The following is a 27,854-nucleotide window of genomic DNA, read 5'->3' on the forward strand; positions in this document are numbered from 1 at the left end:
TACAGACGCGAAATTTAACCGACAGGAAGAAGATGCTGTGATATGCAAATGATTAGCTTTTCAGAGCATTCACACAAGGTTGGCGCCGGTGGAGACACCTACAGATTCTGTTTACAGCATCATGATGGTCGCATCCAGTTTGGAGACATCGCGGTGAACGCACGTTGGAAGCGTGTATTCGTCATCGCCATACTGGCGTAACACCCGGCGTGATGGTAAGCGGTGCCATTGTTTACACGTCTCGGTCACCTCTTGTTCGCATTGACGGCACTTTGAACAGTGGACGTTACGTTTCAGATGTGTTACGACCCGTGGCTCTACCCTTCATTCGATCCCTGCGAAACCCTTCATTTCAGCAGGATAATGCACGATCGCATGTTGCAGGTCCTGTACGGGCCTTTCAGGATACAGAAAATGTTCGACTGCTGCCCTGGCCAGCACATTCTCCAGATCTCTCACCAATTGAAAACATCTGGCCAATGGTGCCCGAGCAACTGGCTCGTCACAATACGCCAGTCACTACTCTTGATGAACTGTGGTATCGTGTTGAAGCTGCATGGGCAGCTGTACCTGTACACGCCATCCAAGCCTTGTTTGACTAAATACCGAGGCATATGAAGGCCGTTATTACGGCCGTAGGTGGTTGTCCTGGCCACTTATTTCCCAGGATCTATGCACCAAAATTGCTTGAAAATGTAATCACATGTCAGTTCTAGTATAATATATTTGTCCAATGAATACCCGTTTATCATCTGCATTTCTTCTTGGTGTACCAATTTTAATTGCTAGTAGTGTATAATATATTCGAACTGAGAGTACGTCCAAGGATTCTGCAGCAAACCGAAGTTAGGGATATTGGTCTGTAATTTTGTGGGTCCGTTCTTTTTGCCTTTCTTATGTAGTGTAGTCATCTGCGCTTTTTTCCAGTCACTTGGGACTGTGCTCGATGAGAGATTCAGGGCTACAGATCGCCTCGTCTGCCGCAGTTCGTTCATTGGTCACTTAAAATCAGTTGTCGCCAGAGCACCTCGTGTTCCCGTCATACCCAGGGTTGCCACAAGTTTCTCGGAGAGAAATTTCCTAATATTTCCCTGATTTCAAACAAGTTTTATCATTTTCCCCTGACAAATTTTGAGATCTCAAGGGTAAGTAAAGACATAAATTGACAAAAAGTATTAAAAACAACACTTTTGGTAATGAACTGTTTTTAGATGGAGAAAGCAAGCCAAATAATATATGTTTTATTAAGACCACTGATGTTATTTTATTTCAATAAAACGAAGCAAATTTGTTGACAAAAATACGCATTACGTTGAAGCTACATGACTGATTTAAAATACCTTCACTGATTTCAGAAATAGCATTAGACAAAAAGTAGGTCCCTTGAAAGAAGTGTATAAAGGCATGGAAGAGTTGTGTAAACCAACACTATAGGTGCTGCCAATAAAATGTCCGTTGGACATGTTCGTTATTGCTGGTTATTACCCACAGTGTTATGTCTTATTTTACAGGTATTGAGTGGTTTTTCTTTCAAGACATACGTGAGAACATGTTGTACTAAGTGCCAGCGACTGCCACCATCTTCTTCTTCTTATCGCCCATACTTTCCAGTATATAAACTACTGCCAAAGTACCGAAACATACTACAATAAATAAAATGTTTATGAAACGCCGTACTGTACAATGTTTTGCAGTGTGACAGTCGCAATTCCTGAAATCCATTGCCCGTGGCCTCTAGTCTGCCGACGAGCACCGCAGTCCTGGCTCAATGCACAAACCACGAAAATCCACTGCATTACGCCACACACAAAGATACCTGGCCAGTGGGCAGATTGGTGAGACTAGATCCGACTCGCAGGGCCTGCACATCGGTGGAAAACGGAGGACTTCAGAACGGCAGGCCCGATCCATTGGAGATAGCCACAGAAATGGCCTGCAGTTTTGGCCCGTCACGGAAGTGCACTAATGTGGCCAGCTACTCGTGTGTCACATACACCATATCGATGAAATGAGACAGCTGTGATCAGTCCATCCGACAGATAAATTGTGCGAATACTCTGAGAATCAATACTAATGGGGATAGGTAGCAACTCACAATAAAGATGATCGCTGAGTCGCAGACAGGCACACACAAAATATAATCACATCCTCAACTAAATTTTTGGTCATAGCCTTTGTCAGAAAACGAGAGCACACACACACACACACACACACACACACACACACACGTTCACATAGTCACTCAGACAACTCATCAACACATGACCGCCGTCTCCGGCCGCTGTGTCAACAGTTTCGAGAATCAGAGCCAAACAAACCACTCCTCGCGCCGCCCCTGGCTCTCGTCCGCAGTTGCTAGGCTAGCAACAAGAAGTAGTGGCATCAGACTGACTGCAAGCTGAGGGAAGTGGTAGAAAGGGGAGAAGAAGTAAGAACGATGTAGTAGGGAAGAGGCGCACATACTCAACTGCGCCCAGCCAGCGACAATGCATGACATTTCAAAAAATGGCTCTGAGCACTATGGGACTCAACTTTTGAGGTCATTAGTCCTCTAGAACTTAGAACTAGTTAAACCTAACTAACCTAAGGACGTCACACACATCCATGCCCGAGGCTGGATTCAAACCTGCGACCGTAACGGTCTCGCGGTTCCAGACTGCAGCGCCTAGAACCTCACGGCCAATTCGGCCGGCCATGACATCTCAGTTAACAAACGATTTCTAACGACAAAAACGACAGTTTTCTAGTTTTTCTTCTTTTTTTGTCAAATTTCCCTGATATTTCCTTGACACGTTTCAAATTCCCTTACTTCCAGAACTTGTGGAAACCCTGATACCTCACGGCGCCTACTTCCACCATTGCTCCGCTTTACACTTTAAGTAATAAATAGCGTTTATCAAGTGACATGCCGTGTTGAGTGTTGCCTTTAACAAAGCGGCAGCCTGCAACCGATGTGACACTACAGCAGCTAGTTACAGACGTCAACTAAGGAGTAACTTTAATCCGGCTACAATTACAACTCGCACCTCTAATTAAGCAGTCATTCTTTCCGCACGCCAGATGCGAAGAAACCTTAAAATGTGGTACTTTGCTATGAATCATGTGTCGTCCACTTCGGTGTGCTGTGTATCGTGTACAGATGTTCATGTAGGTGTATGTGTGGATGTAGATATGACTAATCGTTGCAAAGCAAGACAAGGTTTTACTTTTGGTTCGCTTTATATGTAATTCCAGTTCTTCGCCTTTGTGCCATATCCCGATGTGAAGCAGGAGAACGCTGCATACGATCTTTCTTACTTATGTTCACGACGTACCAGTAAAACCCGGCGCCGATTTCACGCAGCCAGTCGGTGATGCTGTTGCAGTTGGCAGACCTGCTTGCGGCGGCCACGCCACGTCAGCCGCGGCGCTACTTGGTGACCCGGTCACGGCGCCTCGCAGCCGGCACTTTCACTGCTGCCACCACCACCACCGCCTCGGCGCCACCATTCATGACCGCGCTCGCTAGAGCCAGATTCCCACCTGCAGTAGCCACCGATCCAGTGGCTGCCTTCTCCCAGCCAGCGCGGCACGCATCTGGGAAAATAGCGGTGACGTCACGCGACGCCTATGTCTCGGCACCAGGTGCAGGAGCTGCTCTTTACAATTATTCGGTCAATTCGTCGAAACAGTGGTGCTGGAGTCTTTCGTTTTTGTGACGTCACGAGATCGTGCGAATCATTATAGTCTTATTTCATGACGCACACACTCAGCAACAGTTGTTCCGTAAATCTACACTCGGGGGCACGGAAAACCCTTTATAAAACAACAAAATAAAAAAGAAACCGCGGTACATCTTTACAATAGACTAAAACAAAAACATTTTCACAATGCCACGGAAGAAGGTTCCATGCATTTTTGGAAACGCCGTTCGGTTTAACACTTCCCCGCTTGAGTACAGACAGTTTGGATGTGATCGATTATCCGGATATCTGCAACATCAAACTAAAATCATTACGTGAACACAAGAATAATCTTATTGGGGCACTTAATTTTTAGTATCCTTCTGCGAAATCAAATGCTTTGATTCTCTTCTTTTCCGATTTTCCCCACAGTACGTGATCCACATAATGCAACGTGGTTCTTTTGACGTACACACTCTGGCAATTCTTCCTTATATCAAGGGCTACTTTTGTCACTATTTGACTTCCTTTGGCTAGGGATGCCGTCTTTGCTGGAGTATCTTTGTGCGACATTCGTTATTTTCCTTTACTTTGTCTGCTGTATAGTCCCCAATTTGGTATTAAGTTTAACACTATCCTCGCTGCTGTAACTAATAGGACTCACCCCAATCTTTCCTCACCTGCCGACGGCTGCTTCGATGTGGAGGGTCATCACCATCGAATGCTGCATCGTCATAAAGTCGGATTCGAAGGTAGAGGCTATTTCATACTACTAAAGAATATACAGCGGGAAACCAACCAACTCCGTAAAATAAACTTCAAAATTAGAAAAAATATCAACAATCACTATACGATCTGGAAATAAAGCCTTTAAGAAAATCAATGCACATGTCCCCACAAATAACTGCAACCAGAAAAACCCATAGATGTTAGAAGAATCTTGAAAGATCTGAAAGAAACCAACAACAAAATCCCCACAAAGCACTCTAGGTGTTGCTAGATTTTAATGCCCAATTAGGAAGGGAAAGAAAATTCAGAAACACTGCACTAGAACACACGGTACACAAGCGGTCAAACAAGAATGGAGGGAACTTGATAGAACTTCTGGCCGTGCGGTTCAGACTGAATCTGCGACCGCGTGACCGCTACGGTCGCAGGTTTGAATCCTGCCTCGGGCATGGATGTGTGTGATGTCCTTAGGTTAGTTAGGTTTAAGTAGTTCTACGTTCTAGGGGACTGATGACCAAAGAAGTTAAGTCCCATAGTGCTCAGAGCCATTTGATAAAATTTCAGGAATTTCGACTTCAAAATCATATCTACGCAATTCCAGGAACTACACAATAAAACAAGAACTCTGACAGCCCCCTACAGCGCCCTAGGAAAATTTCACATAGATCACATAGCGATATCAAGGAAAAACATTACAGAAATTATAAATGTAAGCATAACGAATGAATTTTTCGATTCAGATCAAAACCTACTCCAAATTAAAGTGAAATTTAAACCCAATAGTCAAATTAAGAGAACCAAAATAATTTTCTAAACACACCCAGAGTACCTACAACTAAACAAGTAAGAAATAATAGAAAAAATTAAGAAAACCGATAGAAATTATAGGACACTACTGTCAGAAAAATGAAGTAACTGATAATATTGTGACAACCACTGAGAAAAAGGAAAAACAGATGGTGGAAAATGGCGTCTGACAGAGCCATACAGGACAGAATACAAGCCTGGAAAAAGTTTAACAGATAGAACATCCGAAGGAGGGGAAGAGGGTACAGAAGACCACTTCGAAAATAATCCGCACAGTAACAAAGAAGATGTTACGAAAACAAAAGATGGAATGAATAGAACGGGACGTCAACCGCAAGAACAAACGGCATTTTGACAGAACGTTCAAAGAAAATGTGATATCAACCACCACGCTTATATTTCAAAAGACACGACGGAAACTGAAATATTAGCGCAATACTATGATGTACTACTACACTGCAATAACTCGATGCATTTTCTACAGTTTGAGAAACCAAAATCTCACCGATTCCAAACCGCCAACACACAACCGGATCGTCAAAATAAGGGAATCAGAGAACACGTCACCTGGAGATGATGATCTGAGTGAGAAAATCTGCAAATTAGACGACGAAAACATCGCACCCAATATACACAGAATTATCAAAAACACCTGGTAAACAGGAAAGGTGCCAGAAGAAAAGAGGTCAGCGCTGATACAACACCACCGCAAGGAAGGTGACAAAACAGGCCCCAATAACTACCGACGAATTTTTCTACTTCCTGTGACATACAAAATTCTGTCAACAGTTGTGTTAAATCGGCTAGAGTCGCACATGGAGCCACAGATATGAGAATACCAAGGAGGGTTCAGAAAGGGAAGATCATACAGTGAACAGATTAGGTGCCCGAGAGCAATGTTATCAACAATGAAGTCCAGGAACACCACAATAACATTCGTCTACTTCAAGAAAATCTGCGAATCCACTGATAGACGAACTCTCTTCAACACACTGGGAGATATGAAGGTGGACAAAAAGACCATACAGCTAATTCAGGAACCATAAACAAATACGACAACCAAAGTGAAGTTTATGGGAGAGATCTCGGAACCATTCGTAATCAAGACAGGAGTGATGCAGGGAGATGGGCTGTCACCCATTCTATTAGCTTTGGAGAAAATAATCAGGGCATGGGACAGAGAAGTCAGTGAGGTAAAGAAGGGAGACAGAAGAATAGGAACGTGAAGATATGATGATATAGCCACCATAACGAAGTGCAAAAGAAGCCAAAGAAGCTCTAGGGATACTACACGATACCTCAGTCAGAGCAGCACTACAAATCTCATATGAAAAAATGCAGTACATGGACACAAGATACACCGACAGCCACCCACTGGTAGCTAAGTATGGAAAGATATCAGAAGTACAAAGTCTCAAAGGAGATACTAAAGAAAACAGGACTGAAATCGACATCCAAAGAAGAAAGGATCATGAAACTACAAAAAGCATACAGACTTACATGAAACCATTACCACAGAAGTTATCAATGCCAAATTAAGACACCAAGTACAGTAGGCATACCAGAGGCCATATGTGCTTCAGAAACAACAGTTGTCAAGGGAAGAACTAAGATCAAGGAGATGGAAAAACAAGCGAGGAGAAAACCGAAAAAGATCTACGGGCCGGTTCAGAAAAGGGGGATCTGGATGAAGAGATTGACAAAAGAACTGTACGAACAGACGATTACAAACGACAACGGGGAAGGTAGATCAAAGCTCTACGTACACTTAGGATGAACGAAAATAGACTGCCCAAGAAAACTTTTAACATAGTGACAACTAATAAAGTGAAAATCAGCTGGGTAAAGAGAAGCCTGGAGGACCACAAGAAACTGAAGGTTTCCACAGAAGAAATGGCAGACAGGAAAAATACAGAGGAAAAATATCAGAAGACAGAAATTTCAGCTAACGCCCGAAGCCAAGAAAACGGAAAACAAATGGACAGAAGAGAGGAAGAAGAAACACAGAGAATATATGAGAGATTTTTGGCAAGAGGAAAAAAAAAGAGAAAAATGCAATGGAAACTGATTGTGTTCTAGCGCTCTCCTTAATGGGGAATGAACGATGACGACGATGATAGTAATAATATCAATCGTCCACAAGTTCAGTGATTCCCATGGAGATATGTTAACTATTTTTTTGGAGCGCCAAGCTCTTGGCCATGTAATATGGATCTGAAAAAACTGCAGAATCAATGAGAATAGGCGCAGAACATACTGCTAGTGGATTTCCCTCCTCCATAAGAGATTTGCAAGATATTAGGAATATAGTTACTACCGTTCTGGATTCTCTTTATTCCGTTTGGTTGGCGTTGATACGTTCAAAAATGTTCAAATGTGCGTGAATTCTTAGAGGGCTAAACTGCTGAGGTCATCGGTCCCTAGACTTACGCACTACTTAAACTAACTTATGCTAAGAACACACACACACACACACACACACACACACACACACACACACGATTGAGGACTCGAGCCTCCGACGGGGGAGGGAGGGGGAAGCCGCACGGACCGTGACAAGACGCCTACCACGTGCGGTCTGTTTAAAATTACATGTGATATATTTTCCTGTGTCTTTCATTTGATTTTGCTACTACTATTCTGTTTTGATGGTTGAGGCAGTCGGCCACCTCCAACGCTATTGACGCTGGCTTGGTAAAGGACAGTAATAATTCTGTGACTGGACTTGCGTCAATACTTCCTAAGTGGCCCATCACATGACGCTTACATTTATTACTGTGTACTGTACTGCGTAAGCTTTCACGTCGTATCCATCGCCATGGATGTGAAATACTTGCAACGAGTAATATCGAATTGACCTCGCGTTCAGTCTTGCATCCATACCGTAAGTTAGTTCAAGTAGTGTGTAGACTTAGGGACCGATGACCTCAGCAGTTTGGTCCCCTTAGGATCTTACCACAAACAAATTTTGAATAAAGTGGCTGACCTGTATTAATGTGAATAATTTATATATTCATTGTAAGTGCTAGATATTCGCATCTTTTTCAACTGTAATAAAACAAAAATTTTTCTTTTATGGTCTAAAGTAACACATTCACATACTGAAGCGCCAAAGAAAGTGGTGTAGGTATGCGTATCCAAATATAGAAATATTTAAACAGGCAAGAATACGGTGCTGCGGTCGGCAACGTATACACAAGACAAGTGTGTGGCGCAGTTGTTAGATCGGTTACTGCTGCTAGAATGGTAGGTTATCAAGATTTAAGTGAGTTTGATCATGGTGTTACAGTCGGCGCACTAGCAATGGGACACAGCATTTTCCCGTACGACTATTTCACGAGTGTACCGAGAATATCAGGAATCCGGTAAAACATATCTGCGACATCGCTTCGGCCGGAAAAAGATCCAGCAAGAAAGGGACTGAGCACGACTGAAGAGAATCGTTCAACGTGACAGAAGCGCAACCCTCCAGCAAATTGCTGCAGATTTCAATTCTGGGCCATCAACAAGTGTCAGCGTGCGAAACATCATCGACGTGGGCTTTCGGAGCCGAATCCCCACTCGTCTACCCTTGATGGCTGCACGACACAAAGCTTTACGCCTTGCCTGGGCGACACTGGACTATTGACTGGAAACATATTGCCTGATCGGACGAGTCTCGTTTCTATGTGTACCGTGCGGATGGACGTGTACGGGTATGGAGACAATCTCATGAATCCATGGACCCTGCATGTCATGTCAGCAGGGTCTGTTAAGCTGGTGGAGGCTCTGCTATGGTGTGGGGCGTGTGTATTTGGAATGATATGGGACCCCTGATAAGTCTATATACGTATTTGACAGGCGACACGTACATAAGCATCCTGTCTGATCACCTGCATCCATTGATGTCCATTGTGTATTCCGACGGACTTGGCAATTACAGCAGGACAATGCGACACCCCACACGTCCAGAGTTGCTACAGAAATGCTTCTGAGTTTATACACTTCTGCTGTCCACCGAACATGAACATTATCGAACATATCTAGACTGCCTTGCAACGTGCTGCTCAGAAGAGATCTCCACGCCCTGGTACTATCACAGATTTGGACTGCTCTGCAGGGTGCACGGTGTGAATTCCTCCCAACACTACTTCAGATAGTAGTCGAGTCCATGCCACGTTGTGTTGCAGCACTTCTGTGTGTTCGCGGGGGCCCTACACGATATTAGGCAGGCGTACCAGTTTCTTTGACTCTTCATTGTATTATTTATATTCAATCCTAAAAAAGTGGAAAGTTTAAAAATCTCTAAAATTTCTTTCTGATTGATTTCGTTTTCGTAACCCGTTTCAATTGTTACTTTTTGTTTTTTTTTATTGTAAATGGTTGTTTTCCAGAACTTGTTTTCCCCAGTACGTGAAATCATATCCTAACGGACTATGCACATTTGCATAATAACCATGTAGTATTGTTTCGATGTTACCGTACTCACTAAGCATTCGTAAGCCATAACAGTATTCATTTAACCGTTTTGTTCAGTAGCTGACCATGTTTCCCTAACTAGAAAGATCATTTATTCGTAGTTCGTAGAAATTCCGCGTTAGATGTTGGTTCAGCGCTACAGACGCCTAACTCTTGGGGTAAATTGTTCCTAGATTTTGTTCTTATATCTACAAAAGAAAGCCATGCCGTTTTCATGTTTATCATCACGTTATTGCTTCTAAACGTGATACCTCTTGTCACAGAGGTCTTCCGCTGTAAATCAGTTGCGTCCTTTAATTACAAAAATGCTAGTACCACCTGCGAATAACACCGACTCAGCGACTGCCAAGTGACACACCATTTACAGAAATCGAGAGCAAGGGAGGCCTAAGACACAGTCTTTAAGCACTTCATAACTTACTTTCCTTTTTCTTGGAAAATAATTTATATTTTATGATCTATTTCTATCATCTGCTGTCTGCCAAAAAGATACGCTACTTATTATCAACTGCTCGGGTACCATATTCATATCGTGTACTAAGCAGTCGGTGACGATATTGCGCAATGCACTAGAGTTAACGTGACAACCCTTTTTTTCTAAAACTATATGCGAAAATTTCTTTTGTTAAGAGCACAAATTTAAAGACGAAACTCATGTTACTTGGAATCTGCAGCGAACTGGAAGAGGAGAGGTCAGCTTAAGAATTCCAGATATGAATATGGCTGGAAATTACAAAGACTGGACATAGCTTTCAAAATTAAATAATTTTCACGTGGAAAATCGTTTACATTGTTTATTTTGCGTATTTATCGTATAGTGACTCAGCAAATATTGAGAAATACTCCATACTGCTTGCAGTTTTACATTTAAGCTTTTAGACACGAAGCAAATGTGTTTACATTCCGATATCATTAATTTAATAATGCCAAGAAGGAGAATATTTGAACTATAAGATTAGGACTGTTAATAGATACAGTTAATCAGAGTTCAGCATCTAATGAATGAGGCCAAATGATAGCAGAGGGAGCAGCATTAATAAAGACACTGAAAGGTCCTGGATACTTTCTGGGAGAGCGGTCTCTGACAATATGCTGATGGTTTGTTCTTGTCCCCAAAATCGCACGCTGGAGAGTTTCGAATCTCCATTTGTGAGTCACAGCACTGCATCCAGAATGATCGGTTCTCATTATGTCCAGTCCTGTCCACTCATTCTTCGTCAGATCAGGTTCCGGTAGGCTGGGAGATGGTTGCTGAACACCTTGATGTTTTGTTGGAGAAGCATTCGATCCATCCCGGCACTTTTCGTTAATGGCAAACTACTACTTCTTGTTTCTTCCATTATGCCACAGTAGAATGCGTGATATCAAGCGATCTGGTGGATGGTCGTTTACGACTGTATGGACTGCAAGGTCTTTGGGGCAGTCGGGGTTATTTAGCTTCCTCCATTCTCGACTGGTTGCCTCTTGGCGTTGCAGTTCAGGTGGTGGAATGTTAGCGATGGTTTGCACCACAGCGATCGGTGTGGATTCTACTGTACCAGCAATAATTCTTGTTGCTATACTGTAATCAACAAAAGACAATTTTCTTAGAGCTACCAGGATGAACAACACAAAGAAAGTAACAGGAACCTTGTAGAATAACAGGTGGGATTAAAAATAAATCTGACGTATCAGATTGAGGCAAAATCGCTTTCTGAATTTCCTATTTTAAATAAATTATCGTTTGGAATTAAAAATATCAATATATTTAACTCAATAATCTTTGTTGTTTACAAATTTTTGGAAAAATTTCCTTTCTGCCCACTTTTACCTATCTTCATGCACTGTGGATTTCCGAAAGTACCTGTATGTGCTAGCAAATAGCTACAACGCACTGGCATGTTTCCCAAATCCCGGTCTATCAAAAATGGCACTGAGCACTATGGGACTTAACTGCTGAGGTCATCAGTTCCCTAGAACTTAGAACTACTTAAACTTAACTAACCGAAGGACATCACACACATCCATGCCCGAGGCAGGATTCGAACCTGCGACCGTAGCGGTCGCGCGGTTCCAGGTTGTAGCGCCCAGAACCACTCGGCCACCCCGGCCGGCCCCGGTCTATCATTTCCTTTCTTATGATCACTGACTCGCAAGTCGCCGAAGTGGCGTCAACTAAAAAGGACTTGCAATACGGCGGCCGAACTTCCCCGCATGGGGCCTCCCGGCCAACAATGCCATACGATCATTTCATTTTTTTCTGGGACACTTCATACGTCGTGCCTTTGATTTATTGCCCTTAATAATAATAATAATAATAATAATAATAATAATAATAATAATAATAGTAGTCGTCGTAGTAGTTGTATATACAATACCCAAAATTCTGGGTTTCAGGCAGCGACATATTGCGAAATGTTGAGCCAACTTTCCGGCCGGTATTGCAAGTGGCCTTTATCAGCCGGTAGGTAGATGGTGGTCTGTCGATCAGGAGAGGTGAAAGTTACCTAGTTTTCTTCTAAGAACGCCGATTAGGCTAGCAACAGGAAATATTGCTAACCCTGAGACTGTGCTGTTTTGTTGTCTTTGAATAGAACCTAGCAGGATCAGTCAATTTTGTTAGTCTTCTGGAGCAGGCAGCACGTACTGTCCACGTCGAGTAGTCATTGCCCGCCACAATCGATGGTGGCGGAAGGTCTTTTCCGAGAGATCGCGCAGGGGAGTATCAGACTATCTAAATCGTGACGTTTACAGTTCGTGTGATCCGACGATGAACCGCCAGCCGATGCCTGCAGCGTAACATCGAGATGATACCGCTCTATCTCATATTTTTGTTAACCAGGGAAAATCGGTGACTACTACTACTGCACTCTTTTCTTCCGCTCCCGTGCAAAATATCTCTTTGAGAATGTACATGTAGATAATTCCGGCGTTATGATTGTGAATTGGCTGTTAACTGTTCGTCTACATCTACATCTACATGATGTACTAACTGAATGGATCTCTAGCTTTGGGCTCCACTTGTCAGATCAGACGCACAGACACAGTGTAATAAAAATCTTTTCTGTATTTCAGCATTAATAATTAAGTTTCAATAGCTACTACTACCTTACAAAAAATGTTAGTTTCCTTTAATATTTTCAACGGGACAGTTTTGAAAACGCTTTTAGCGGAAAAGATAAAAATGTTTCAAACAAAAAATGTTCAGATTTAAGTGTTTTATCCTACAACACTGATTCTGTATCAGCTTTATATTTGAAATGCTGAAGCTGGCCAGGTTTTCTTACTGTTTCGAACTGATTCCAGGCTATGTGAGGCTGAGCACTTACTTCTTTCTTGATGGTTTGTGAAAAGCATTTCACATAACCAAGCTCGGATGTGTAGTTTTGAGACATAGGTCTGCTACAGTAGGTCTGCGGTAAATAGTACGGTAATAGCTTCATTCAAAATTGCCCGTATTAAGTGCCTTTAACTTTTTCTTCATCCTACTGTGAAGCTGAAAGGGCTGACACAATAATAAAAAATACTTCCATTTTTGTTTCGAGTGGGGTGGTGGAGGGTCGAGAGGAAGAGAGAGGGGAAGGGGGAGTTTCGCTCCCTGCTTCCAAATTGAATTTTTCCTCTGTTTTGTCATAAATGATTTAGGAAATAATGTTGGAATTTGTGTGTAACGGAGTTACGGCAACGTGTGTAATAACTTCTATGAAGATTTGGTTTTACGATTTTCAGGAACAAGTTCAATGTTTTGTCCCTACGATTTCTATTCGCTTTTTACATCTTTGCATTTAACCAAGCCTGACGAAAGTGTTACAACTCTAATTTTGTTCTTGAGTATTATAACTCATTGTCCTCCCGCCGCTTATCTTTACTTCGGCGTAAAATGGGACTGAAAACACACGAAGTAATCCAAATACTAAATTTGCATAATACCTGTGAAAAGCTTGTGGTTAGCGTTGCTGACTCTTGATCACAGGGAGGCGCGTTTGATTCCCGGCCGCGTCGGGTATTCGGCCAGATCGGGACTGGGTGTGCATGTTGTTATCACCACCATTATGGCTCTGACCACTATGGGACTTAGCATCTGAGGTCATCAGTCCCCTAGAACTTAAAACTACTTAAACCTGACTAACCTAAGGACATCACACACATTCATGCCCGAGGCAGGTCTCGAACCTGCGACCGTAGCGGTCTCGCGGATCCCGATTGAAGCGCCTAGAACAGCACGGCCACACCGGCCGGCTCACCACCATCATCATTATCATTATTAAGATGCTACGAACAAGCGAACTTCAAAACGTCCAAGTCAATATAACGAACACTTGTGTTATTTCGCCTACGAGAGGGTTCTTACTCCTAAGCTATTTGATAAATAAGTGAGTAAGGTCTTCACAAAACTACACGCATTGTCATAAACACAGGTAGGAATCGGTTAGAAGAAATAATTACTAACCAAGGCGTTAGACAAGGATGCGGAGTATCACCTACCCTTTTTAATATCTACACTGACATCATTATTCGCAAATGAAAGCGTAAAGTAAACGAAGAAACTACCAAACAAATGAGGAACACATGAATGTACTTTTGTTTCCTTGTTGACATCGTCGTTATTTAAAAGAATGAAGATAGCCTCTGGAGATCAGTATACCAGCTGAACAAAATTCGTAAGAAGTACGACTTTTAACATTTCTAGTAACAAAACAAGAATGTCATTCCAGTCAGGTCAAAAAATTGTTTTGAATAACTCAGTTTTAGAACAAGTGTCTCAGATCTCTTATTTGGGCTGTACTGCAAATTTCAATTTATAACCTGATACTGAAAATAAAACACACAAATGCCAAGCTGTATGTGGTACCATTAGCAGAACACTGAGCGTTATATATAAATAAGATAAAATTCAAACAGCAGAGATGGGGTTCCTAAGAAAGACGAAAGGTTGCACAAGAAGAGAGATGATTAGAAACGAAGATATTAGAGCAGAATTAAATGATTTCAGAATAAATGAAAGATTTCAGATATATCATGAAGATTGGAAACAACACCTCATGAGAATGTCAGGTCACAGAATTCCTAGGAATATCCTGAACTGCAAGCCGAATGGGGAAAGATATACTGGAAGGCCTAAGAAAAGATGGGGATGATTTCGTTTGTGAGTTCGAAACAGGCAACAGCCTAATCCTTGAAAGAATCATGATGACGAAGTCTTCGAACTTTTTGTTGATTCCAAACTAATAATGATCGCTACACTGAATACACGCGTGACACATTTAAGTGCTTGCCTTCCATTATTAACCTCTTTCTGTTGCCAACGATGTTTGTAAGTAAAATGCGCGTGTGGCACCTGAAGATAGCGAAAGATGCTGCTGCATTCGTTGTGAACGGATGCAAATCAGACACAAAGGATATAATTACTTTGTTGTGGTAAGTTGCTGGAGAGTTCACAGTTTTGGAGCAAATAAATATTTTCCAGTCGCTAGGTAGGAAATGTTTGGATGGGGTTCAAAATTTTCACTTAAATACATGTTTTCAAATACGAATGAACGCACACGCGACGGTATTTGGGCCTTCATTTGCTAAATAGTCCGAATACAGTGAACAGAAATTAACGGGAATTTTATAGTTCGGAAAGAATTTTATATATTCCTCCACATCAGTGTCACCGATCACCTTCAAAATCATCGTGATTAGATATTTTACGTTTATACCAGCGTTTTCGGCTATCTTAAACACGTCTGCAATTATCCTTGGGATAGCAAAAAGCTGTCAATGAGGTACGCTTATATTGTCACCCATGCTTGTAAAACGACGGCCCTTAACGCATTTGTTTATTTTTGGAAAGAGGAAAGTCATATGGCCCACTATGGCGTTGAAACCGAAAACCACAGTGAGCTTAACCTTCACGTTTTACCCCATCTTGTGCGGATTTCTGCGGTCAATTGGACGACTGGATCTTGGAGGCTCTACGTCATAACCGTAAATCCATCTTTCCTCACGCGTTATGGCACGTTTCCGTAGTGCTGCATCGCTGTTAACTTTATCTAGCGACTTGTGAGAAGCTTGCATTTGCCGCTGTTTTTCTTGGAATTAACAAGGTATGAACAAACTTTTCTATTAGATATTATATACCCAGAATATTCGAATACATTAATGGGACACTTCCGGGTATTCAGAGCAGCTGTTGCTTCTTCTTCCACGATTTCTTCGGATGACCGCGGTTCGTCCAGGACGCGCGTGGTTTTCAACGTTTTCACGACCCAGTTTCGAAATGCTTATTCTCCCCCACGTAGACGCTTGTTTAACTCTTATCACACTAACCAAAAGCATAAATTCTGTGAGAAATTTTTATACTAAATTTACCACAAAACACGGGTAACATCGTTGATTGCTGACAAGAGACTAAACGAATGAGAATACTGAGAAATGTCACATGTCCAAGATACTAAACTTCTCAGGAGATAAAAAAATCTCAGGTCTTAAAATTACGTGGAAATTCTGTTTTTTTTTTTCTCCTTATTTTCGTTAAAATGAATGTAGGGGTAAATACCAATTCTTCTTGACGTTAACGTTAAAATTATTTACTGAACATGTGGGCTTCGTCAATATTTTGTAATAAATAAATATAAATTAATACTCAACTCTCACATCATTGCTAATGTGAACAAAAATCAAACAAATGACAATTTTCCATTCTCTTAGGCATTCTACTCCACACATGGTTTATTCTTTGACACATGTTGGCCAATTGTATACGACAGAAATTGAAGTTCTTGATGATTTCTTCTTTTGGTAGGAAGGTATGTCATACATTTTTTCTCATTTAAGGGCGCATGACCTTGATAAGCCTGACAGAGGGTTTGGTGGAATTACAGTTCGATCAGACAGTTCGAACATGTGCTCTTCTCCTCATCAGTGAATGGTTTAACTTTAACAACACAAACAGTTTAATGTGAGTAGCTGAACTGCACGAACTGCGCGGTATGTTTGTTATTTCTGTGTGTAGCTCCTGCTCGAGTTTGACAAATTGCAAAACGATTTAGAAACGATATCTGTATAGTGCGAAAATTTGCCATTGATCCTAAATAACGGAAAGTGTGAGGTCATCCACATGAGTGAGCTAAACGTCGGTTACACGATACATCAGTCAAATCTAAAGGCCGTTAATTCAACTAAATACTTAGGAATTACAACTATGAACAACTTAAATTGGAAGGAACGCGCAGAAAATGTTGTGGGAAAGGCTAACCAGAGACTGCGTTTTATTGGCAGGACACCTAGAAAATGTAACAGATCTACTAAGGAAACTGCCTACAATACGCTTGTCCGTCTTCTTTTAGAACAATGCTGCGCGGTGTGGGATCCTTACCAGATAGGATTGACTGAGTACATCGAGAAAGTTCAAAGAAGAGCAGCACGTTTTGTATTATCGCGAAATAGGGGAGAGAGTGCCACTGAAATGATATAGGATTTGGTGTCGACATCACTAAAACTAAGAATTTTTCGTTGCGGCGGAACATTCTCATGAAATTTCAGTCACCAACTTTCTCCTTCAAATGGGAGAATATTTTGTTGATGCCGACATACATAGGGAGAAACAATCATCGTAATAAAGTAAGGGAAATAAGAGCTCCCACGGATATATATAAGAGTTTGCTTTTTCCGCGCGCTGTTCGAGATCGGAATAATTAAGAATTATTGTGAAGGTGGTTCGATGACCACTCCGCCAGGCACTTTAATGTGATATGCGGAGTATCCATGTAGATGTCTAGCTGTATGTAAGATTCGCTTATCACATTGCTGTCCTCAGTAAAAGTGAAGAAGAGTTGGCAGGATGTTCCGAATGGAACGAACAGTCCAATGACTACAGAATATGCATTGAGAGTAAATCGAAGAAAGACGAGAGTAATGAAAAGTAGAAGATGTGAGAACAGCGAGAAACTTAACACCAGGACTGATGGTCACGAAATAGACGAAGTTAAGGAATTGCGCTGCCTAGGCAGCAAAATAAAGCGTGGCGGACGGAGGAAGGAGAACACAAAAAGCAGAATAGTACTGGCGAAAAGGGCATTCCTGTCCAAGAGAAGTCTACTGGTATCAAATATAAGTCTTAACTTGAGGAAGAAATTTCTAAGACTGTGCATTTGGAGCACAGCATTGTTTGGTAGTGAGACACTGACTGTGGGAAAACCGGAGCAGAAGAGAATCGAAGCATTTGAGATGTGGTGCTACAGAAGAATGTCGAAAATTAGGTGGACTGATAAGGTAAGGAATGAGGAGGTTCTCTGCACACTCGGCAAGGAAAGGAATACATGGGAAACACTGGCACGAAAAAGGGAAAGGATGATAGGGCATCTGTTTAGGCATCGGAGTAACTTCCATGGAACTACAGGGCGATGTAGAGGGTTAAAACTGTAGATAAAGACACAGATTGGAATATATCCAGCAAGTAATTGAGGACATAGAGTGCAATTTCTACTCAGATGAAACGGTTGACACAGGAGAGGAATTCGTGGCGGGCAGCACCAAACTAGTCGGAAAACATGACTTGAAAAAAGTGACTAACAGCACACGCGAAATTATAAAATATTCGTCACTCTGAGATCACGCTTCGTATTTCTGCCCGTTGTTCTCACACGTGCAACTCAGTTCACATAAGAAAACGGTATTTCACCGAATCTGTTCGATTTCCCGTTCAGACGTCTCAGGCAGTCAGTCCTCCCTGTATAATATCATTAGCCTAGTATCAAATCCTTGGTGACTCGAGCTCTCCTCACAACCTCTACAGAGAAGCAATTGATATTTAACAATTTAAACTTGGTTTCACAAGGAAATCACACACTGTCGCTTCAACCCCCATAATCTGATCCTCTTTCTCAACATTTTCGTTCTTTCCTTTTACTGAATTAATTTCTCTCTGGGTACAGCATTAAAATTACGTAAAATAAGAGATATATCAAATTCACACATAAAATTCGTATTTTAGATAACATAAATAAGTTAAATACAAAACAGCTAAAGAAACAATACATAGAAAAATTCCGTCTACTTGTGCACAAAGTTTACCTGTGGGTGAAATCTCCCAATTTTAGTCAGGTCATTTGCATGCGCAGTGCTATGTGCATTGTTAGCGGATTTAATGATTTTAATTCCACGCTCAAAAGCGAATATACTAGTTATAAGGGGCGATGTGACATGTGGATGGCCTCCATAATTATTCTCCGGCTTTTACCAAGTGAACTGCAACTTTTTCTACAACCTCCAGGCTGTCCAAGGACGAGTACTGACTACCTTGCGACGTCATCGTGTCCTTGCCCTGGTTTCGGCCGTACGACTGCACGCCACTGCTGTCCATCGGAAAGAAATAAAAATTACTTAGCTTCCGTCTGAGGCGTTCTCATTTAGCAACGCAAAGGGCTACCCCGTAACACAACATCAGTCAGCTTCCAGAGCGACACAGCTGATGCGCTGGTTGTCATTTATTCTTTTACAGGTGGACTTACCTCTGACAACCGCATTCAGAAGGGATGAAGTTCAAATCCCCATCAAGTTATGTACCCTGAACCAGAACATCGTGACTATTGCCACCGCCGGAGTCGATGCCGCCTACTGGCTTTAGGGGTATATGCACGGTAAAGGAAATACGAGGACGTAGGCGGAGCCGTGATGAACAGGGTAATCATTCTATCGACGATACAAGACGCAAATACGGAACTCACTGAAGCGATTTGACAAAATCAGAGTGTTACAGCTCAGCCTCTGGGAACGAACATCTCGGAAACGTCGATGCTGGTCGGCTGTTCGTGTGCTACTGTCGTTAGCAACTATGGAAAATTACCATTGAAGAAAAATCACCCAACAGCTATATGTTTTCAGAAAGTTATTTTCTTTGTACCATCAGTTCCAGCATCTCATTAATGCCATCTTCAGGCCCGTATGCACTCCATGTATCAGATATATCAATGCACGGAGAACAGGCGCCATCGATACCTGGATTCCGTGAATTTTATGTGGAGTGTGAGTTACTATCAAGTCTTCGAGGTATACACTCCACAAAAAATTCACGGAATCCAGCTACAGATAGCATCAGTTATGCATGCATTGATGTATCTGGCCTGAAGGTGGCATAAATGAGATGCCAAAGCTGGTTGTGTAAATAAAAAAACTTCTGAAAAAATACAGTTGTTCATTTTTCTACGGATATATAGGAGCGGCCGCTGTCCTGTACCCACGATGTATTAACAGCGAGCCTACGCAAAACGGTTGAAGGACGATGAAATCACGGCAGGCGACAAAGTACCATATTAAAAAGTGGAGACTGAAGGCTCTGCCGTTACAATGTTGGTGCTGGCACTAGTGTTTCGCAGAACAACGTTCTGCGCACATTGCTGGACGTGGGTCTTCGCTGCGAATGACCCTTATGTGATCTCACATTGACCGGCGACATCGGACGAGTTGCGATTTTAAGGGGCACGGAGTCGTGTAGATTGGACCGTTGAACAATGGAAATACGAGAGTGGTTTTTAAAAGTTCTCGGAATCACCACGAGAGGTCAGCGCTAGAGCAACGAGTTGTTCACGTGATACAAGCATGTGCCACGACAGTCGTGCTCTTGTAAGAGAACTGTGGCGGTGACGTTGCTGTGTTGTTGTTCCCGCATAGTGATTTGCGAAGATGAAAAAAAAAAAAAAAAAAAAAAATCGAGATTCGAGCAGTGATTAAATACTTCATGAAGAAAGGTATGAAAGCAAAGGACATACCTGCCGATTTCCAGAATACAATGAGAGACTCTGCTCCTTCATATTCAACTGTTGCCAAGTTGACAAATCAATTTAAATTTGAACCGCGCAATGGTCGGCCAAGATGCGTCACTTACTCCAGAAATCATTGCAAAAGTGCTGGATCGCCGATTGAAAGTGCGTGAAATTGCTCACGCTTGCCGGCCGGGATGGCCGAGCGGTTCTAAGCGCTACAGTCTGGAAAGACGCGACCGCTACGTTCGCAGGTTCGAGTCCTGCTTCGGGCATGGATGTGTGATGTCCTTAGGTTAGTCAGGTTAAATTAGTTCTAAGTTCTAGGGGACTGATGACCTCAGAAGTTAATCTCATAGTGCTCAGAGCCATTTGAACCATTTTTTTGCTCACGCCTACCAGATGTCATCTGAAAGGGTATATCACAATTTAACTGAAGAATTAGAAATGAAAAAATTATCTGTAAGATTGGTGCCGCGATTCTTGACGTGCGCCCACACGGTCCTTGTTTTGGCTTAGTAAAAAAATGGCTCTGAGCACTATGGGACTCAACATCTGTGGTCATAAGTCCCCTAGAACTTAGAACTACTTAAACCTAACTAACCTAAGGACATCACACACATCCATGCCCGAGGCAGGATTCGAACCTGCGACCGTAGCGGTCGCGCGGGTCCGGACTGAGCGCCTAGAACCGCTAGACCACCGCAGCCGGCTTGGCTTAGTACGATTTTGGTTTACTGCCTGGTGGTTCTGGTAGTACACCGGGTCACTGTGGTTGTGTTGCATTTTGTATGGGGCTGTGTGCTCGGAGCCGTGGAGTACCATTTGTGTGCCGTCGCCATGCCAAAATTACAAGAACTAAGGTATGAATTGTTCCCACACTCGCCTTATTCACCTGATATGGCTCCGTCGGTCTTCCGTCTCTTCCCAAAACTGGAAATTTTTCTTGGTGGACCAAGATTCACTTCAAACCAACAACTGATAACCGGAGTTGACAAATATTTTGCAGGCCTGAAGGAAACTCATTTTCGATATGGGATCAAGCCACTGGAACATTGTTGGACTAAGTGCATTAATCTACAAGGAGACTAAATTGAAAAATTAAAAAAGTTTAAGTGATGTAAGTACTTTTTTTCTATTCTGTTCCGAGAACTATTCAAACCATCTTCATATATCGCTTGGTAACATTTCTTGTTGCACTAGGTCGATTATCTGGATACACCGTCAGTCAAGCAAACTGCTGCTCGAAACGCGCAATGCAGCTCGAACCTAGGCCGGAAGGGGCAGTACTGTGGGATGTAGGAGATTCACCTGGGATTCCACGGCGGTTGTGGTAATAATGAAAGGCCATATGACAGCCGTGGAATACCTGAACACTATTGGGGATCACCTGCATTCCTTCGTGCTTACTTTCTTCCCAGATGGCGATAGCGTCTTTCATAGGTATAAATGTCCGTGTCATTGAAGGCCAGCATTGGCGCTACAGTGGAGAGTATGTTTTTGTACCAATCTACAACACAAAACATGGATGGAAGCAATAGAAGGATGATAAGGCAAATTCTATGTAGAAGAATTACTCTCATAGTAGAGGTTATCTGGAATTACAAAAGTGGTTGCAAAATTAAAGAAATTCAGAAGGTAGTTGGTTGGTTGGTTTGGGGAAGGAGACCAGACAGCGTGGTCATCGGTCTCATCGGATTAGAGAAGGATGGGGAAGGAAGTCGGCCGTGCCCTTTCAGAGGAACCATCCCGGCATTTGCCTGGAGTGATTTAGGGAAATCACGGAAAATCTAAATCAGGATGGCCGGACGCGGGATTGAACCGTCGTCCTTCCGAATGCGAGTCCAGTGTCTAACCACTGCGCCACCTCGCTCGGTCAGAAGGTAGTGACGGCGATCTTTCCTCTTCTGAATGAAACAGAAACGAGGGTGAAAGGAATGATATACCATTTCAGTGCATAAAAATGATTAAAAACGGGAAGGGCCGATTTCAGAAAGTGGTTGTGTATAGCTATAGAATAATCAGAGCTTCTTAATAAACTGATGGCCTTCGTGAAAGCCAGTATGGAAAACACCAGGAATCCAATTAAGATATTGAAAATTGTCACCATATAAAGTGACCGCGAAGAAATGGAGTAGGACAAGGAGATCACTGTCCTACCTATTGTGTAATACAACCTTGGGACTATCACGTACAAATCATATGCAGATGATACTGATGTAATTCCAAGAACTCAAAGAGCAATGAAAGAAGATAAATGAAGGGAAAACAAAGTAGATGCTATTAATCAATGAAGACTGTTCAAAGAAATTGGTTCTTCTAACATTGATGATAGGTTTCATTTACCTTGGATCAGAAATAAACTGTAGGAACAACGTCGCCTCTGAAACTCAAAAACGAAAGTTGCCCACCAAAAAGTGCTACTATGACCACCTAAGGTTCTATTCAGAAAAACTAAGTTATGATTTATAAAGTTTTATTAAGGCCGGTGCTAACATACAGTGCTGAAACCGGATCACTAAAGAAATTTGATGAAAAGGAGCTTTACGTACCTGAATATCTCGAGACCGAGCGAGGTGGCGGAGTGGTTGGTTAGCACACTGGACTCTCATTCCGAAGGACGGCGGTTCAAACTCGCGTCTGGCCATCTGCAGTGATTTCCCTAAATCGCATCAGGCAAATGCTGGGATGGTTGCTTTGAAATGTCACAGCCGACTTCCTTCCCCATCCTTCCCCAATCCAATGGGACTGGATACCTCACTATTTGGTCCCATCCCACCCACCAACCAACCAACCAAAGACCTCGATACAAATTCCTGGGCCAATGGAACGAAGAAAATGGCGTGTCGAGAAGAGAATTCGGTTAGAAATCATACCGAAGTGGCCGAGCGATTGTAGACGCTACAGTCTGGAACTGCGTGACCGCTACGGTCCCAGGCTGGAATCCTTCCTCGGGCATGGATGTGTGTAATGTCCTTAGGTTAGTTAGGGTTAAGTAGTTCTAAGTTCCAGGGGACTGATGACTTCAGAAGTTAAGTCCCATAGTGCTCAGAGCTATTTGAACCATTTTTTTTAGAAATTATATAATCTTTATCTACATTACATACGTACCATGCAAACCATCGTACGGAGCATGGCGGATGGTATCCTGTGCCAGTACTAATCGTTTCCTTTCCTGTTCCACGCGCAGATAGAGCAAGGGAAAAACGTCAACGTATCTCCCTACCAGCAATTTCGCTACCTTATCTTCGAGGTCCTCATGTGACATGTTTGTTAGCGGCAGTAGGATTGTACTGTTGTCAGGTTCAAATGCCGGTTCTCTAAATTTTCTTAATAGTGTTCCTCGAAAAGAACGTCGCCTTCCCTCCAGGGGTTCCCATTTGAGTTCCCGAAGCATCTCTGCGTGTTCTTCCAAACAGGCCTAGCAGGTTGCCCCTGATTTACTTCGATGTCTCCCCAAATACGCGAGCAGTGTTCAAGAACAGGTCGCACTAGCGCCCTTTATGCAGCCTCCTTTACAGAAGACCCACACTTCCATAAAATTCTCCCAAAAAACCGAAGTCGACTATTTGCATTCCCTGCCACAGTCCTCATATGCACGTTTCATTTCGTACTGCTTTGCAACGTTACGTCCAGATGTGACTGTGTCAACAGGTTACTACAAATAGTGTATCCGAACATAACGAATTTGTTTTTCCTACTCATCTGCATTAATTTACATTTTTCTATAATTACAGCCAGCTTTCATTCATCACACAAACTATAAATTTTGTCTAAATCATCTGGTATCATCCTGCAGTCACTCAACTTCGACACCTTCTCATACACCACAGCATTATCAGCAAACTACGGCAGATTGCTGCCCACCCTGTCTGCCAGATCATTTATGTACACTCCTGGAAATGGAAAAAACAACACATTGACACCGGTGTGTCAGACCCACCATACTTGCTCCGGACACTGCGAGAGGGCTGTACAAGCAATGATCACACGCACGGCACAGCGGACACACCAGGAACCGCGGTGTTGGCCGTCGAATGGCGCTAGCTGCGCAGCATTTGTGCACCGCCGCCGTCAGTGTCAGCCAGTTTGCCGTGGCATACGGAGATCCATCGCAGTCTTTAACACTGGTAGCATGCCGCGACAGCGTGGACGTGAACCGTATGTGTAGTTGACGGACTTTGAGCGAGGGCATATAGTGGGCATTCGGGAGGCCGGGTGGACGTACCGCCGAATTGCTCAACACGTGGGGCGTGAGGTCTCCACAGTACATCGATGTTGTCGCCAGTGGTCGGCGGAAGGTGCACGTGCCCGTCGACCTGGGACCGGACCGCAGCGACGCACGGATGCACGCCAAGACCGTAGGATCCTACGCAGTGCCGTAGGGGACCGCACCGCCACTTCCCAGCAAATTAGGGACACTGTTGCTCCTGGGGTATCGGCGAGGACCATTCGCAACCGTCTCCATGAAGCTGGGCTACGGTCCCGCACACCGTTAGGCCGTCTTCCGCTCACGCCCCAACATCGTGCAGCCCGCCTCCAGTGGTGTCGCGACAGGCGTGAATGGAGGGACGAATGGAGACGTGTCGTCTTCAGCGATGAGAGTCGCTTCTGCCTTGGTGCCAATGATGGTCGTATGCGTGTTTGGCGCCGTGCAGGTGAGCGCCACAATCAGGACTGCATACGACCGAGGCACACAGGGCCAACACCCGGCATCATGGTGTGGGGAGCGATCTCCTACACTGGCCGTACACCACTGGTGATCGTCGAGGGGACACTCAATAGTGCACGGTACATCCAAACCGTCATCGAACCCATCGTTCTACCATTCCTAGACCGGCAAGGGAACTTGCTGTTCCAACAGGACAATGCACGTCCGCATGTATCCCGTGCCACCCAACGTGCTCTAGAAGGTGTACGTCAACTACCCTGGCCAGCAAGATCTCCGGATCTGTCCCCCATTGAGCATGTTTGGGACTGGATGAAGCGTCGTCTCACGCGGTCTGCACGTCCAGCACGAACGCTGGTCCAACTGAGGCGCCAGGTGGAAATGGCATGGCAAGCCGCTCCACAGGACTACATCCAGCATCTCTACGATCGTCTCCATGGGAGAATAGCAGCCTGCATTGCTGCGAAAGGTGGATATACACTGTACTAGTGCCGACATTGTGCATGCTCTGTTGCCTGTGTCTATGTGCCTGTGGTTCTGTCAGTGTGATCATGTGATGTATCTGACCCCAGGAATGTGTCAATAAAGTTTCCCCTTCCTGGGACAATGAATTCACGGTGTTCTTATTTCAATTTCCAGGAGTGTATATAGGAAATAATAGCGGTCCTTTCACACTTCCCTGGGTCACGCCTAGCGATAACCTGCTCTCTGATTCACACTCACCGTCGAGGGCAATGTACTGGATTCTCTTTTCAGAAACATACTAATATTGAGTGTGCCTGTTGCCGCTCATCCGTACTTCGCAATATATTAGTGACAAAAGAGCAAGCTGTGTTTCACACGAGCGATGCTTTCTAAAGCCGTGCTGATTGCTGGACGGAAGCCTTTTTCCTCTCAAGAAAATTATATTCGAACTGAGAATATATTCTAGGATTCTACAGCAAATCGGTGTCAACAGGATTGGTCCGTAATTTAGCGGGTCCGTCCATTTACACTTATAAACGAGAGTCACCAGTGCTTTTTTCTAGTCGCCTGGGTCTTCGCGCTGAGCGATAGATTTGCGATACATACAGGCTAAGTAAGGTGCCATTGTCAGATACATTGAAAGGTTTGACTTCGCCGAACGTATACTGAGAGTTAACGACAGAATTAATAAGAAAATTTTCAGTTTAGTCGCTGAAGGAAACAGGAGGGTTGGAAGGCCAAAGCTGAGGTGCGAGGTATGTCACCCAAGACAAAAGGGAAACTGGAATTCAGAATTGGTGGAGTTCGCATGATGCTGATAATGACAATGACGATTTTTGAACAGCACGTTATGCTAATAATGACAAATAGTATGTACGCGCGGGTTCTTCCTCCCATGGTGGCACATTGGAGTGTGAGCGTATAGTGCGAGAGGACTCACTGTTCTCCCTTTGTTTCCACTCACAATAACTGGACGGGTTCTCGAAGCTATCTGCTCGGCCGTTACAACTGCTAATCTCACCTGCGCGCACAAAGGACCTGGGACATCCACTTCTGCACGTAGGTTGCAAGGTCTCCCGACAGGGAGCAGACTGTACTTGACAGTCTGACCTGCCCAGTTTGAAGCTGTCACTAGATGGCAGTTGGAGTGAGTAGCAGAGTCCAAACATATTCCCACTTTAAAATGAATTTTCTCATTATACAAATTTTAACGAACAACAAAACCAAAACAAGGAAAACAAAAATATAACCAGGCACAATATCAATGCACATAAAACATGAATACACTAATATTTGGGGATGCCCACATCACCAAAACACCACTGTCACACTGCATGTGAAACACGATGGGTACTAACATGTAGGACACAAAACAAAGTATTAATATCATACTGCATAAAAACATGAAAATCAGTACTAACAGCAGTTAGTCCACAAGAAATATCCACAGCGAACCAAGCTGAGGTTATGAATTATGAGGTTGTTCCAGTAAATAGCAATTTGGTAGTGGACCTCTATCATATACCACTACACAGATCTGAGAGAACACGTAACTGATTCACTGCTTAGGCAGGGGACACAATTTTGCTACAGGCCTCTTAATCTGCCCATTAGCAGTTTTACCATCACCACCACGCACACACTTATGAGGACCAGGAAACAGCTGGTCAATGACACCCAGCCTCCACACCAAGGGAGGCAAGTTATCCCCCTTTTACTAGCACATTATCACCTATCTGAGGTTGCCATGCTGTTTCCCATGTCCTTTTTTTGCGTTGCTGCAGATATTGTGTGTATTCTGTGGACCACCTCTTCCAAAAGGACTGATGCAACTGCTGTACAAGTTGCCATCTGTGCAACCTGTTGGCAGGAACCTTAAGGATAGAGGGTTCAGGATGAGCACAAAGGGGCTGTCCTATTAGGAAATGACCTGGAGTGAGAGCAGCAGGAGAATCTACGTCATCAGAGAGAAGACACAACGGCCTTGAATTCAAGCATGCTTCTATCTCAATTAACACAGTAGTCAGTTCTTCAAATGTCAGTACTGCATTGCCGACGACGCGTTTGAGATGCGACTTCATGCATTTGATTCCTGCCTCCTAGAGTCCACCAAAGTGAGGGGCACGAGGTGGAGTGAACCTCCAACTGATTCCCTCTGAGGTCGAAAAATTCACCACACCTTCAACAGTAGCATCATTAGAGAAAAAACGTTTAAGCTCATTGTCTGCACCTACAAATGTGGTGCCATTGTCACTGTACATGTGAGAAGGTTTCCCTCTTCTTGCAATGAATCTCCTGAGGTTGGCAAAAAATAAACTTGTTACCAAGTCACTAACTAATTCT

The 27,854-nt window shown here is 43.3% G+C and overlaps 1 protein-coding gene across 1 annotated transcript in view; it reads left to right on the top strand.

Moving 5' to 3' along the window:
- Positions 1–3,353: 3,353 nt before the first annotated feature.
- LOC124586965 (putative glycine-rich cell wall structural protein 1) overlaps positions 3,354–27,854 on the top strand; it is a 38,156-nt gene continuing 13,655 nt past the window's right edge. The window contains exon 1 of the mRNA XM_047131428.1: positions 3,354–3,624. Within this exon, the coding sequence (XP_046987384.1) occupies positions 3,354–3,624 (271 nt within the window). The remainder of the gene's footprint in view (positions 3,625–27,854) is intronic.

Source organism: Schistocerca americana, chromosome 1, assembly GCF_021461395.2.
Source record: "Schistocerca americana isolate TAMUIC-IGC-003095 chromosome 1, iqSchAmer2.1, whole genome shotgun sequence".
Lineage (NCBI taxonomy): Eukaryota > Metazoa > Arthropoda > Insecta > Orthoptera > Acrididae > Schistocerca > Schistocerca americana.